The following is a 12,965-nucleotide window of genomic DNA, read 5'->3' as shown; positions in this document are numbered from 1 at the left end:
TTTCCACTAATTTTGAATTTTTTCCCCCAAAAATCCCAAATTCTGGGAATTTCAGGCTGGAATGAACTCATCTCCCACCATCAAAATTCGAGTTTTTTCCTCAAATTTTGGTGATTTTTCCTCCGATTTTCACTCCGTTTTTTGTGGAATTTTGGGGTTTTTTTCTGGAATTTTGATTTTTTTTCCACTAATTTTGATTTTTTTTCCCCCAAAACCCCAAATTTTGGGGATTTCAGGCTGGAACGAGCTGCTGATCCAATCCTACCCCAAAAATTCCAATTTTCCCTCAATTTTGGTGATTTTTCCTCCGATTTTCACTCCATTTTTTGTGTAATTTTGGGGTTTTTTTGTGGAATTTTGATTTTTTTCCACTAATTTTGAATTTTTTCCCCCAAAACCCCAAATTTTGGGGATTTCAGGCTGGAACGAGCTGCTGATCCAATCCCACCCCAAAAATTCCGATTTTTCCTGAATTTTGGTGATTTTTCCTCCGATTTTTGCTCTGTTTTCTGTGGGATTTTGGGGTTTTTTTGTGGAATTTTGATTTTTTTCCACTAATTTTGAATTTTTTCCCCCAAAACCCCAAATGTTGGGAATTTCAGGCTGGAATGAACTCATCTCCCACCATCAAAATTCGAGTTTTTTCCTCAAATTTTGGTGATTTTTCCTCCTATTTTTGCTCCGTTTTTTCTGGAATTTTGGGTTTTTTTTCTGGAATTTTGATTTTTTTCCACTAATTTTGACTTTTTTCCCCCAAAACCCCCCAGATTTTGGGGATTTCAGGCTGGAACGAGCTGCTGATCCAATCCCACCCCAAAAATTCCGATTTTCCCTCAATTTTGGTGATTTTTCCTCCTATTTTCACTCCATTTTTTGTGTAATTTTGGGTTTTTTTTGTGGAATTTTGATTTTTTTCCACTAACTTTGATTTTTTTTCCCCCAAAAATCCCAAATTTTGGGAATTTCAGGCTGGAATGAACTCATCTCCCACCATCAAAATTTGAGTTTTCTGCTCAATTTTGGTGATTTTTCCTCCTATTTTTGCTCTGTTTTTTGTGGGATTTTGGGTTTTTTTGTGGAATTTTGGTTTTTTTTTCTGGAATTTTGATTTTTTTCCACTAACTTTGATTTTTTTTCCCCCAAAACCCCAAATTTTGGGGATTCCAGGCTGGAACGAGCTGCTGATCGCGTCGTTCTCGCACCGCTCGATCGCGGTGAAGGACGGGATCCTCTTGGCCACGGGGCTGCACGTGCACAGGAACAGCGCCCACAGCGCCGGCGTCGGCGCCATCTTCGACCGGTGCGGCCTCCGGAACGTTCCGGAATATTCCGGGAACGATCCCAAAAAAATCCCGGAAAGATTCGCCCAAAAATGACCCAAAATCGGCAAAAAAATGGCGAAAAAATTCCAAAAAATTCCTCCTAAAATGGCGAAAATATTCCTCGAAAATCCCGAAAACATTCCCCCAAAAATCTCCTCAAAAATCCCGAAAATTTCCCACAAAAATTCCCCAAAAAATCAGAAAAAATTCGGAAAAAAATCCCCCAAAATTCCCGGGAAAAAATCCCCAAAAATTCCTCAAAAAAATCCTCCAAAATTCCCCCAAAATTCCCCAAAAAATCCCAGAAAATATCCTCAAAAATTCCCCAAAAAATCCCAGAAAACATCCTCAAAATTCCCCAAAAAAATCCCCTAAAAATCCCTCCAAAAAATCCCCCAAAATTCCTGGAAAAATTCCCACAAAAATCCCCAAAAAATCCCCCAAAACCTTCCCCAAAAATCCCCAAAAAGTGCCCCATGAAACCCCAAAAATCCCTAAATTCCCCCCAAAAATCCCCCAAAAAATTCCCAAAAAATCTGCAAAAAAATGCCCAAAAAACTTCTGAAAATTCCCCCGAAAAATCCCAAAAGAATTTGCCAAAATCCCCCAAAAATTCCCCAAAAATGCCCAAAATCCGGTGTCGGAGCAGCGCCCACAGCGCCGGCGTCGGCGCCATCTTCGACCGGTGCGGCCTCCGGAACGTTCCGGAATATTCCGGGAACGATCCCAAAAAAATCCCGGAAAGATTCGCCCGAAAATGACCCAAAATCGGCAAAAAAATGGCGAAAAATCCATAAAATTCTTCCGAAAATGGCGAAAATATTCCCCGAAAATCCCGAAAACATTCCCCCAAAAATCTCCTCAAAAATCCCGAAAAAATTCCCACAAAAATTCCCCAAAAAATCAGAAAAAATTCGGAAAAAATTCCCCAAAAAATCTGAAAAAAATTCCCACAAAAATTCCCCAAAAAATCAGAAAAAATTCGGAAAAAATTCCCCAAAAAATCCGAAAAAAATTCCCACAAAAATTCCCCAAAAAATCCCCCAAAATTCCCCCAAAAAATCCCAGAAAATATCCTCAAAAATTCCCCAAAAAATCCCAGAAAACATCCTCAAAAATTCCCCAAAAAAATCCCCTAAATATTCCTCCAAAAAATCCCCCAAAATTCCTGAAAAAATTCCCACAAAAATCCCCAAAAAATCCCCCAAAACCTTCCCCAAAACATCCCCAAAAAGTGCCCCAAGAAACCCCAAAAATCCCTAAATTCCCCCCAAAAATCCCCCAAAAAATCTGCAAAAAATCTGCAAAAAAATGCCCAAAAAACTTCTGAAAATTCCCCCCAAAAATCCCAAAAGAATTTGCCAAAATTCCCCCCAAAATTCCCCAAAAATGCCCAAAATCCGGTGTTGGAGCAGCGCCCACAGCGCCGGCGTCGGCGCCATCTTCGACCGGTGCGGCCTCCGGAACGTTCCGGAATATTCCGGGAACGATCCCAAAAAAATCCCGGAAAGATTCGCCCAAAAATGACCCAAAATCGGCAAAAAAATGGCGAAAAAATCAATAAAATTCTTCCTAAAATGGCAAAAATATTCCCCGAAAATCCCGAAAACATTCCCCCAAAAATCTCCCCAAAAATACCGAAAAAATTCCCATAAAAGTTCCCCAAAAAATCCGAAAAAATTCCCACAAAAATTCCCCAAAAAATCAGAAAAAATTCGGAAAAAATTCCCCCAAAAAATCCCGGAAAACAATCCCACAAAAATTCCCCAAAAAATCAGAAAAAATTCGGAAAAAATTCCCCAAAAAATCCGAAAAAAATTCCCACAAAAATTCCCCAAAAAATCAGAAAAAATTCGGAAAAAATTTCCCAAAAAATCCGAAAAAAATTCCCACAAAAATTTCCCAAATAATCAGAAAAAATTCGGAAAAAATTCCCCCAAAAAATCCCGGAAAACAATCCCCAAAAATTCCTCCAAAAAATCCCCCAAAATTCCCCCAAAAATTCCCCAAAAAAATCCCAGAAAACATCCTCAAAAATTTCCCAAAAAAATCCCCAAAAAATCCCCCAAAACCTTCCCCAAAAATCCCCAAAAAGTGCCCCAAGAAACCCCAAAAATCCCTAAATTCCCCCCAAAAATCCCCCAAAAAATTCCCAAAAAATCTGCAAAAAAATGCCCAAAAAACTTCTGAAAATTCCCCCCAAAAATCCCAAAAGAATTTGCCAAAATTCCCCCAAAAATTCCCCAAAAATGCCCAAAATCCGGTGTCGGAGCAGCGCCCACAGCGCCGGCGTCGGCGCCATCTTCGACCGGTGCGGCCTCCGGAACGTTCCGGAATATTCCGGGAACGATCCCAAAAAAATCCCGGAAAGATTCGCCCGAAAATGACCCAAAATCGGCAAAAAAATGGCGAAAAATTAAAAAAAATCTGCCCAAAAAGCTGCAAAAAATTGCGAAAAAATTCCCCCAAAAATGCCCAAAAATCTCCCCAAAAATCCCCACAAAAAATTCCTCAAAAAAATTCCCCAAAATTCCCCCAAAAATTCCCCAAAAAATCCTTAAAATGTACACAAAAAATTCCCCCCAAAAATCTCTGAAAAATCTGCAAAAAATTCAAGAAAAATTCCCCAAAAATCCCAGAAAAAAATTCCCAAGAATTCCTCAAAAAAATCCCCCAAAAATCCCCCAAAAATCTTCCCAAAAATCCCGAAAAAATTCCCCCAAAATTCCCAAAAAATCTGCAGAAAATGCACAAAAATTTACCCAAAAAATCCCCCAATATCCTAGAAAAAAAAACCAAAATTCCCCCAAAAATCCCCAAAATCTTCCCAAAAATCCCGAAAATCTTCCCCCAAAAATTCCTCAAAAAAATCCCCCAAAAATCTTCCCAAAAATTCTCCAAAATCCTCAAAAAATTCCCCCAAAAATGCCCAAAAAATTCCTCCAAAAATCTTCCCAAAAATCCCGAAAAATTTTCCTCAAAATTCCCAAAAAATCTGCAAAAAATGCCCAAAAAATTTACCCAAAAATTCCCCCAAAATCCCAGAAAAAATTCCCCCAAAATTCCCCCAAAAATTCTCCAAAAACTCCCAAAAAAATTCACAAAAAAAAGCCCCAAAAATCCCTGAAAAAAATCCCCCAAAATTCCCCCAAAATTAACAAAACCTTCCCAAAAATCCTCCCAAAAATCCCAAAAAAATTCCCCAAAAATTCCAAAAAATTTTCCCCAAAAATCTGGAAAAATTTCCCCAAAAATGCCCAAAAATTCCCCCGAAAATCCCCCAAAAAAATCCAAAAAAATTTACCCAAAATCTCTAAAAAAATCCCAAAAAAATCCCAAAAAAATCCCCCAAAAATTCCCAAAAAATCTGCAAAAAAATGCCCAAAAAACTTCTCAAAAATCCCGAAAAAATTTTTGGGGAATTTTGGGAATTTTTTGTTGCTATTTTTGGTATTTTTTTGGGAATTTTTTGGGAATTTTTTGGGAATTCTTTGGCAATTTTTTGGAATTTTTTGGGAATTCTTTGGGAATAATTTGGGAATAATTTGGGAACGATTTGTGAATTATTTGGAAATTTTCCAGAAGAATTTGGAAATAATTTGGGAGTTTTGGGAAATTTTTTGGGAAATTTTTTGTGGCTATTTTTGGGATTTTTTGGGGAATATTTTGGGAATTCTTTGGGAGTTTTTTGGGAATGATTTGGGAACGATTTGGGAATTATTTGTCAATTTTCCAGAATAATTTGGGGATTTTTTGGGGATATTTTTGGGGTTGGTTTGGGAGGTTTTTGGGAATATTTTGGGAATATTTTGGGAATATTTTGGGAATTTTTGGGAATATTTTTGGGATGCCAGGGTGCTGACGGAGCTGGTGTCCAAGATGCGGCAAACGAGGAGATTTTTGGGAATAATTTGGGAATTCTTGGGAAATTTTTGGGGATATTTTTGGGGATTTTTGGGGATATTTTTGGGAGGTTTTTGGGAATATTTTTGGGAATATTTTGGGAATATTTTGGGAATTCTTTGGGGGATTTTTGGGAATAATTTGGGAACGATTTGGGAATTATTTGTCAATTTTCCAGAATAATTTGGGAATTCTTGGGGGGATTTTTGGGGATATTTTTGGGGATGGTTTGGGAGGTTTTTGGGAATATTTTGGGAATATTTTGGGAATATTTTGGGAATTTTTGGGAATATTTTTGGGATGCCAGGGTGCTGACGGAGCTGGTGTCCAAGATGCGGCACACGAGGAGATTTTTGGGAATAATTTGGGAATTTTTGGGGATATTTTTGGGGATTCTTTGGGGGATTTTTGGGGATATTTTTGGGAGGTTTTTGGGAATATTTTGGGAATATTTTGGGGAATTCTTTGGGGGATTTTTGGGAATAATTTGGGAACGATTTGGGAATTATTTGTCAATTTTCCAGAATAATTTGGGGATTCTTTGGGGGATTTTTGGGAATAATTTGGGAACGATTTGGGAATTATTTGTCAATTTTCCAGAATAATTTGGGAATTCTTGGGGGGATTTTTGGGGATATTTTTGGGGGTGGTTTGGGAATATTTTGGGAATATTTTGGGATATTTTGGGAATATTTTGGGGAATTCTTTGGGGGATTTTTGGGAATAATTTGGGAACGATTTGGGAACGATTTGGGAATTATTTGTCAATTTTCCAGAATAATTTGGGAATTCTTTGGGGGATTTTTGGGGATATTTTTGGGAATATTTTGGGAATTTTTGGGAATATTTTGGGAACATTTTGGGAATATTTTGGGAATATTTTTGGGATGCCAGGGTGCTGACGGAGCTGGTGTCCAAGATGCGGGACACGAGGAGATTTTTGGGAATTTTTGGGAATAATTTGGGAATTTTTGGGGAATTTTTGGGGATATTTTTGGGGATTCTTTGGGGGATTTTTGGGGATATTTTTGGGAGGTTTTTGGGAATATTTTGGGAATTTTTGGGAATTTTTGGGATGCCAGGGTGCTGACGGAGCTGGTGTCCAAGATGCAGCACACGAGGAGATTTTTGGGAATAATTTGGGAATTTTTGGGGATATTTTTGGGGATTCTTTGGGGGATTTTTGGGGATATTTTTGGGAGGTTTTTGGGAACATTTTGGGACTATTTTGGGAATTTTTGGGATGCCAGGGTGCTGACGGAGCTGGTGTCCAAGATGCGGGACATGAGGAGATTTTTGGGAATAATTTGGGAATTCTTGGGGATATTTTGGGGGATTCTTTGGGGGATTTTTGGGAATATTTTTGGGGATGGTTTGGGAATATTTTGGGAATATTTTGGGAATTTTTGGGAATTTTTGGGATGCCAGGGTGCTGACGGAGCTGGTGTCCAAGATGCGGCACACGAGGAGATTTTTGGGAATAATTTGGGAATTTTTGGGGATATTTTTGGGGATTCTTTGGGGGATTTTTGGGAATATTTTGGGAATATTTTGGGAATATTTTGGGAATTTTTGGGAATATTTTTGGGATGCCAGGGTGCTGACGGAGCTGGTGTCCAAGATGCGGCACACGAGGAGATTTTTGGGAATAACTTGGGAATTTTTGGGAAATTTTTGGGAATTTTTTTGTTGCTATTTTGGGGAATTTTTCGGGAATTATTTGGGAATATTTTGGGAATATTTTGGGAATATTTTGGGAATTCTTTGGGAGATTCTTGGGGAGATTTTTGGGGGTGGTTTGGGAATATTTTGGGAATAATTTGGGAATTTTTGGGGATTCTTTGGGGGATTTTTGGGGATATTTTTGGGAGGTTTTTGGGAATATTTTGGGAATATTTTGGGAATATTTTGGGAATACTTTGGGACTATTTTGGGAATTTTTGGGATGCCAGGGTGCTGACGGAGCTGGTGTCCAAGATGCGGGACATGCGCATGGACAAGACGGAGCTGGGCTGCCTCAGGGCCATCATCCTCTTCAACCCCGGTGAGGGCGGAAAACGGGGAGAAAAAACGGGATTTTGGGAAAAAAATCACCCAAAAAATCACCGGGAGATTGGGGGAAATCACGGGGATTTGGGGAAAAAGAACGGGAAAAATAATCGGAAAATAATGGGAATTTTGGGGGAAAATAAGGAGAATTTTGGGGAAAAATAACGGGAATTTTGGAAAAAAATAATCAAAAAATAATGGGAATTTTGGGGGAAAATAAGGGGAATTTTGGGGAAAAATAACGGGAATTTTGGAAAAAAATAATCGGAAAATAATGGGAATTTTGGGGAAAAATAACGGGAATTTTGGAAAAAAATAATCGGAAAATAATGGGAATTTTGGTATAAAATAATGGGAATTTGGGAAAAAATAATCGGAAAATAATGGGAATTTTGGTATAAAATAATGGGATTTTGGGAAAAAAATCACCCCGAAAATCACCGGGAGCTTGGGGGAAATAACGGGGAAAAATCACGGGGATTTGGGGAAAAATAATCGGAAAATAATGGGAATTTTGGTATAAAATAATGGGAATTTGGGGAAAAATAATCGGAAAATAATGGGAATTTTGGTATAAAATAATGGGAATTTGGTATAAAATAATCGGAAAATAATGGGAATTTTGGGGGAAAATAATGGGAAGTTTGGGGGAAAATAACGGGAATTTTGGGGAAAAATAACGGGAATTTTGGGGAAAAATAACGGGAATTTGGGGAAAAATAACGGGAATTTTGGAAAAAAATAATCAGAAAATAATGGGAATTTTGGTATAAAATAATGGGAATTTGGGAAAAAATAACGGGAAAAATAATGGGGATTTTGGGAAAAAATAACGGGAAGTTTGGGGGAAAATCATGGGAATTTTGGGGAAAATCATGGGAATTTTGGGGGAAAAATAAGGGGAATTTTGGGGTAAAATAACGGGAATTTTGGAAAAAAAAAATCGGAAAATAATGGGAATTTTGGTATAAAATAATGGGATTTTGGGAAAAAAATCACCCGAAAAATCACCGGGAGTTTGGGGGAAAATCACGGGAAAAAATCACGGGGATTTTGGGAAAAATAATCGGAAAATAATGGGAATTTTGGGGGAAAATCATGGGATTTTGGGAAAAAAATCACCCGAAAAATCACCGGGAGTTTGGGGGAAAATCACGGGGATTTGGGGAAAAAGAACGGGAAAAATAACGGGGATTTGGGGAAAAATAATCGGAAAATAATGGGAATTTTGGGGGAAAATAAGGAGAATTTTGGGGGAAAATAACGGGAAATTTGGGGAAAAATAATGGGAAATTTGGGGAAAAATAATCGGAAAATAATGGGAATTTTGGTATAAAATAATGGGAATTTGGGAAAAAAATAACGGGAAAAATAATGGGGATTTTGGGAAAATAAGGGGAATTTTGGGGAAAATAAGGGGAATTTTGGGGGAAAATTAAGGGGAATTTTGGGGGAAAATAAGGGGAATTTTGGAAAAAAATAATCGGAAAATAATGGGGATTTTGGTATAAAATAATGGGATTTTGGGAAAAAAATCACCCAAAAAATCACCGGGAGCTTGGGGGAAATCACGGGAAAAAATCACGGGGATTTGGGGAAAAAGAACGGGAAAAATAACGGGAATTTTGGGAAAAATAATCGGAAAATAATGGGAATTTTGGGGGAAAATAACGGGAATTTTGGGGAAAAATAACGGGAATTTTGGGAAAAAATAATCGAAAAATAACGGGAATTTTGGGGGGTAAAATAAGGGGAATTTTGGGGGAAAATAAGGGGAAGTTTGGGAAAAAATAATCGGAAAATAATGGGAATTTTGGTATAAAATAATGGGAATTTGGGAAAAAAATAACGGGAAAAAATAATGGGGATTTTGGGAAAAAATAACGGGAAGTTTGGGGGAAAATAAGGGGAATTTTGGGGAAAAATAAGGGGAATTTTGGAAAAAAATAATCGGAAAATAATGGGAATTTTGGTATAAAATAATGGGAATTTGGGAAAAAAATAACGGGAAAAAATAACGGGAATTTTGGGAAAAATAATCGAAAAATAATGGGAATTTTGGGGAAAAATAAGGGGAATTTTGGGAAAGATAACTGGGAAAAAATGGGAATTTTGGGGAGAAATAACGGGAATTTTTGGGGGAAAATCACGGGAATTTTGGGAAAAATAACTGGGAAAAAATGGGAATTTTGGGGAGAAATAACGGGAATTTTTGGGGAAAAATAACGGGAAAAACAACAGGAAAATAACGGGAAAAAATAAAGGGGAAATAACAGGAAATTTTTGGAAAAATAACAGAAAAAATAACTGAAAAAACAGGAAAATAAGGGGAAAAAAAAACGGAAAAATAACAGGGATTTTGGGGAAAAATAACAGGATTTTGGGGAAAAAATAATGGGGAAAAATAACGGGAAAATAACGGGAATTTGGGAAAAAATCACGGGAATTTGGGGAAAATATCACAGGAATTTTGGGAAAAAATAACAGGGAAAATAATAGAAATTTTGGGAAAAAATATCAGGAAATTTGGGAAAAAATAACGGAAATTTGGGAAAAAATTACAGGAAAATAACCGGGAAAATTAGGGGAAAAAGTAGCGGGAAAATAATGGGAATTTTGGGGAAAAATAATGGGAATTTTGGGGAAAAAATAACAGGAAAAAAACAGGAATTTGGGAAAAAATAATGGGAAAAAAGAGCGGGGATTTGGGAAAAAAATTGGGGAAAAAAAGGGGAATTTTGGGAAAAAAAATCACGGGAATAAAGAGCGGGAATTTGCGAAAAAATAATGGGAAAAAAAAAGGGGATTTGGGAAAAAAATTGGGGAAAAAAATGGGAATTTTGGGAATTTTGGGATTTTGGGATTTTTCAGTCTCCAGGTGGTGCCAAAACCCCCCGAAAATTCAATTTTTTGCCATTTTTGGGGAAGTTTTTGAGGGTTTTGAGTGGAATTTTTGGGGTTTTTTACCATTTTTAAATTTTTTGGAATTCCCGGGTGAATTTTGGGGTGAATTTTGGGGATTTTGGGTTTTCCAGATGCCAAGGGGCTGCAGAACCCATCAAAAATTCAATTTATTGCCATTTTTGGGGCTGTTTTTGACGTTTTTGAGTGGAATTTTTTGGGTGTTTTTTTAGTTTTTTATTTTTTTGGAATTCCCAGGGGAATTTTGGGGTGAATTTTGGGGATTTTGGGTTTTGCAGACGCCAAGGGGCTGCAGAACCCATCAAAAATTCAATTTATTGCCATTTTTGGGGCCATTTTTGAGCTTTTTGAATGGAATTTTTTGGGGTTTTTGGGGTTTTTTTGCCATTTTTTAATTTTTTGGAATTCCCGGGTGAATTTTGGGGTGAATTTTGGGGATTTTGGGTTTTGCAGACGCCAAGGGGCTGCAGAACCCTTAAAAAATTCAATTTATTGCCATTTTTGGGGCGGTTTTTGAGCGTTTTGAGTGGAATTTTTTGGTTTTTTTTTTTAGTTTTTTATTTTTTTGGAATTCCCGGGTGAATTTTGGGGTGAATTTTGGGGATTTTGGGTTTTCCAGACGCCAAGGGGCTGTCGAACCCCTCGGAGGTGGAGCTGCTGCGGGAGAAGGTTTACGCCTCGCTGGAATCCTACTGCAAACAGAAATACCCCGAGCAGCAGGGACGGTGAGGAGTTTGGGGTGAAAAACGGGGATTTTGGGCAAAAATGGGGAGTTTGGGGAGAAAAAGGAAAAAAAATAAAGGGGAATTTGGGGGAAAATAGGGGAAAAATGGGGGGAAAATGGGGGGGAAAATGGGGGGAAATGGGGGAAAAATTGGGGAAAAATGGGGGGAAATGGGGAAAAATGGGAAAAATGGGGAAAAATGAGAGAAAAAGGGAAATTTGGGGGGAAATGGGGAAAAAATTGGGAAATTTGGGGGAAAATGGGGGAAAATTGGGGGAAATGGGGGGAATTGAGAAATTTGGGGGAAAATGTGGGAAAATTGGGAATTTGGGGGGAAATTGGAATAAAAATGGGAAATTTGGGGAAAAATACGGAAAAATTGGGGGGAAAATGGGGAAAAAAATGGGAAAGCATGGGGGAAAATTGGGAAATTTTGGGAAAATGGGAAAAAATGGGGAATTTGGGGAAAAAATGGTAATTCGGGGGAAAATTGGGGAAAAAAATGGGCAAAATTGGGGAAAAAATGCGCAAAATTGGGGAAAAATGGGGGAAAATGGGGAAAAATAGGGGAAATTGGGGGGAAAATGGGATAACAAATGGGAAAAATTGGGATAAAAATGGGATTAAAAAGGGGAAAAATTGGATAAAAATGGGAAAAAATGGGATAAAAAATGGATAAAAAATGAGGTAAAAAATGGATAAAAAATGAGGTAAAAATGGGATTAAAATTGGGATAAAAATTGGATAAAAATTGGGTGAAAATGGGATAAAAATGGGGTGAAAATGGGATAAAAATGGGAAAAAAATGGCTTAAAAATGGGAAAAAAATGGCTTAAAAATGGGGGAAAATAGGATAAAAAATGGGATTTAAATGAGGAGAAATGGGATAAAAATGGGATTAAAAAGGGGAAAGATGGGATAAAACATAGGATTTAAATGGGAATAAATGGGATAAAAATGGTATAAAAAAGGGAAAAAATGGGATAAAAATGGTATAAAAATGGGATAAAAATGGGATAAAAAATGGGATAAAAAGGGGATAAATTCTGTGGTTTGTAAATCAGGTAAAAAGCAGAAATCCCATGAAATATTTTGGATTTTCTCAGGTTTGCCAAGCTGCTGCTGCGGCTGCCGGCGCTGCCTCATTGGGGAAAATGGGGAAAAATGGGATAAAAAATTGGGTAAAAATGGGAAAAAATGGGATAAAAATGGGGTAAAAATGGGATAAAAAATGGGATTAAAAAGGGGATTAAAAATGGGATTAAAAAGGGGAAAAATGCGGAAAAATTGGATAAAAAATGGGATAAAAATGGGATTAAAACGGGAAAAAATGGTATAAAAATGGGATAAAAAATGGGATAAAAAGGGGATAAATTCTGGGAACTGTAAATCAGGTAAAAAGCAGAAATCCCATGAAATATTTTGGATTTTGCCAGGTTTGCCAAGCTGCTGCTGCGGCTGCCGGCGCTGCCTCATTGGGGGAAAGGGGGAAAAATGGGATAAAAATGGGATAAAAAATGGATAAAAATGGGATTAAAATTGGGATAAAAATGGGGAAAAATCAGATAAAAATGGGGTAAAAATTGGATAAAAAATGGGATTAAAAAGGGGATAAAAAATGGGATTAAAAAGGGGAAAAATGCGGAAAAATTGGATAAAAAATGGTATAAAAATGGGATTAAAACGGGAAAAAATGGTATAAAAATGGGATAAAAAATGGGATAAAAAGGGGATAAATTCTGGGAACTGTAAATCAGGTAAAAAAGCAGAAATCCCATGAAATATTTTGGATTTTCTCAGGTTTGCCAAGCTGCTGCTGCGGCTGCCGGCGCTGCCTCATTGGGGGAAAGGGGGAAAAGGGAAAAATGGGGGAAAATGGGATAAAAATGGGAAAAAATGGGATAAAAAATGGATAAAAAATGAGGTAAAAATGGGATTAACATTGGGATAAAAAATGGATAAAAATGGGATTAAAATTGGGATAAAAATGGGGAAAAATCAGATAAAAATGGGGTAAAAAATGGGATAAAAAATGGGATTAAAAA

At 37.2% G+C, this 12,965-nt stretch overlaps 1 protein-coding gene across 1 annotated transcript in view; it reads left to right on the top strand.

Moving 5' to 3' along the window:
- The window catches only part of LOC110480012 (retinoic acid receptor RXR-beta), a gene marked incomplete at its 5' end in the record, with an annotated part of 34,525 nt that overhangs the window by 17,474 nt on the left and 4,086 nt on the right, over positions 1-12,965 (top strand). The window contains 3 exons of the mRNA XM_077790707.1: positions 1,168-1,300; positions 7,178-7,269; positions 10,816-10,921. Of these exons, the coding sequence (XP_077646833.1) occupies positions 1,168-1,300; positions 7,178-7,269; positions 10,816-10,921 (331 nt within the window). The remainder of the gene's footprint in view (positions 1-1,167; positions 1,301-7,177; positions 7,270-10,815; positions 10,922-12,965) is intronic.

This window comes from Lonchura striata, unplaced genomic scaffold, assembly GCF_046129695.1.
Source record: "Lonchura striata isolate bLonStr1 unplaced genomic scaffold, bLonStr1.mat Scaffold_256, whole genome shotgun sequence".
NCBI lineage: Eukaryota > Metazoa > Chordata > Aves > Passeriformes > Estrildidae > Lonchura > Lonchura striata.
Note: the sequence above shows the minus strand (reverse complement) of the source record. Positions and strands in the feature narration are given on the sequence as shown.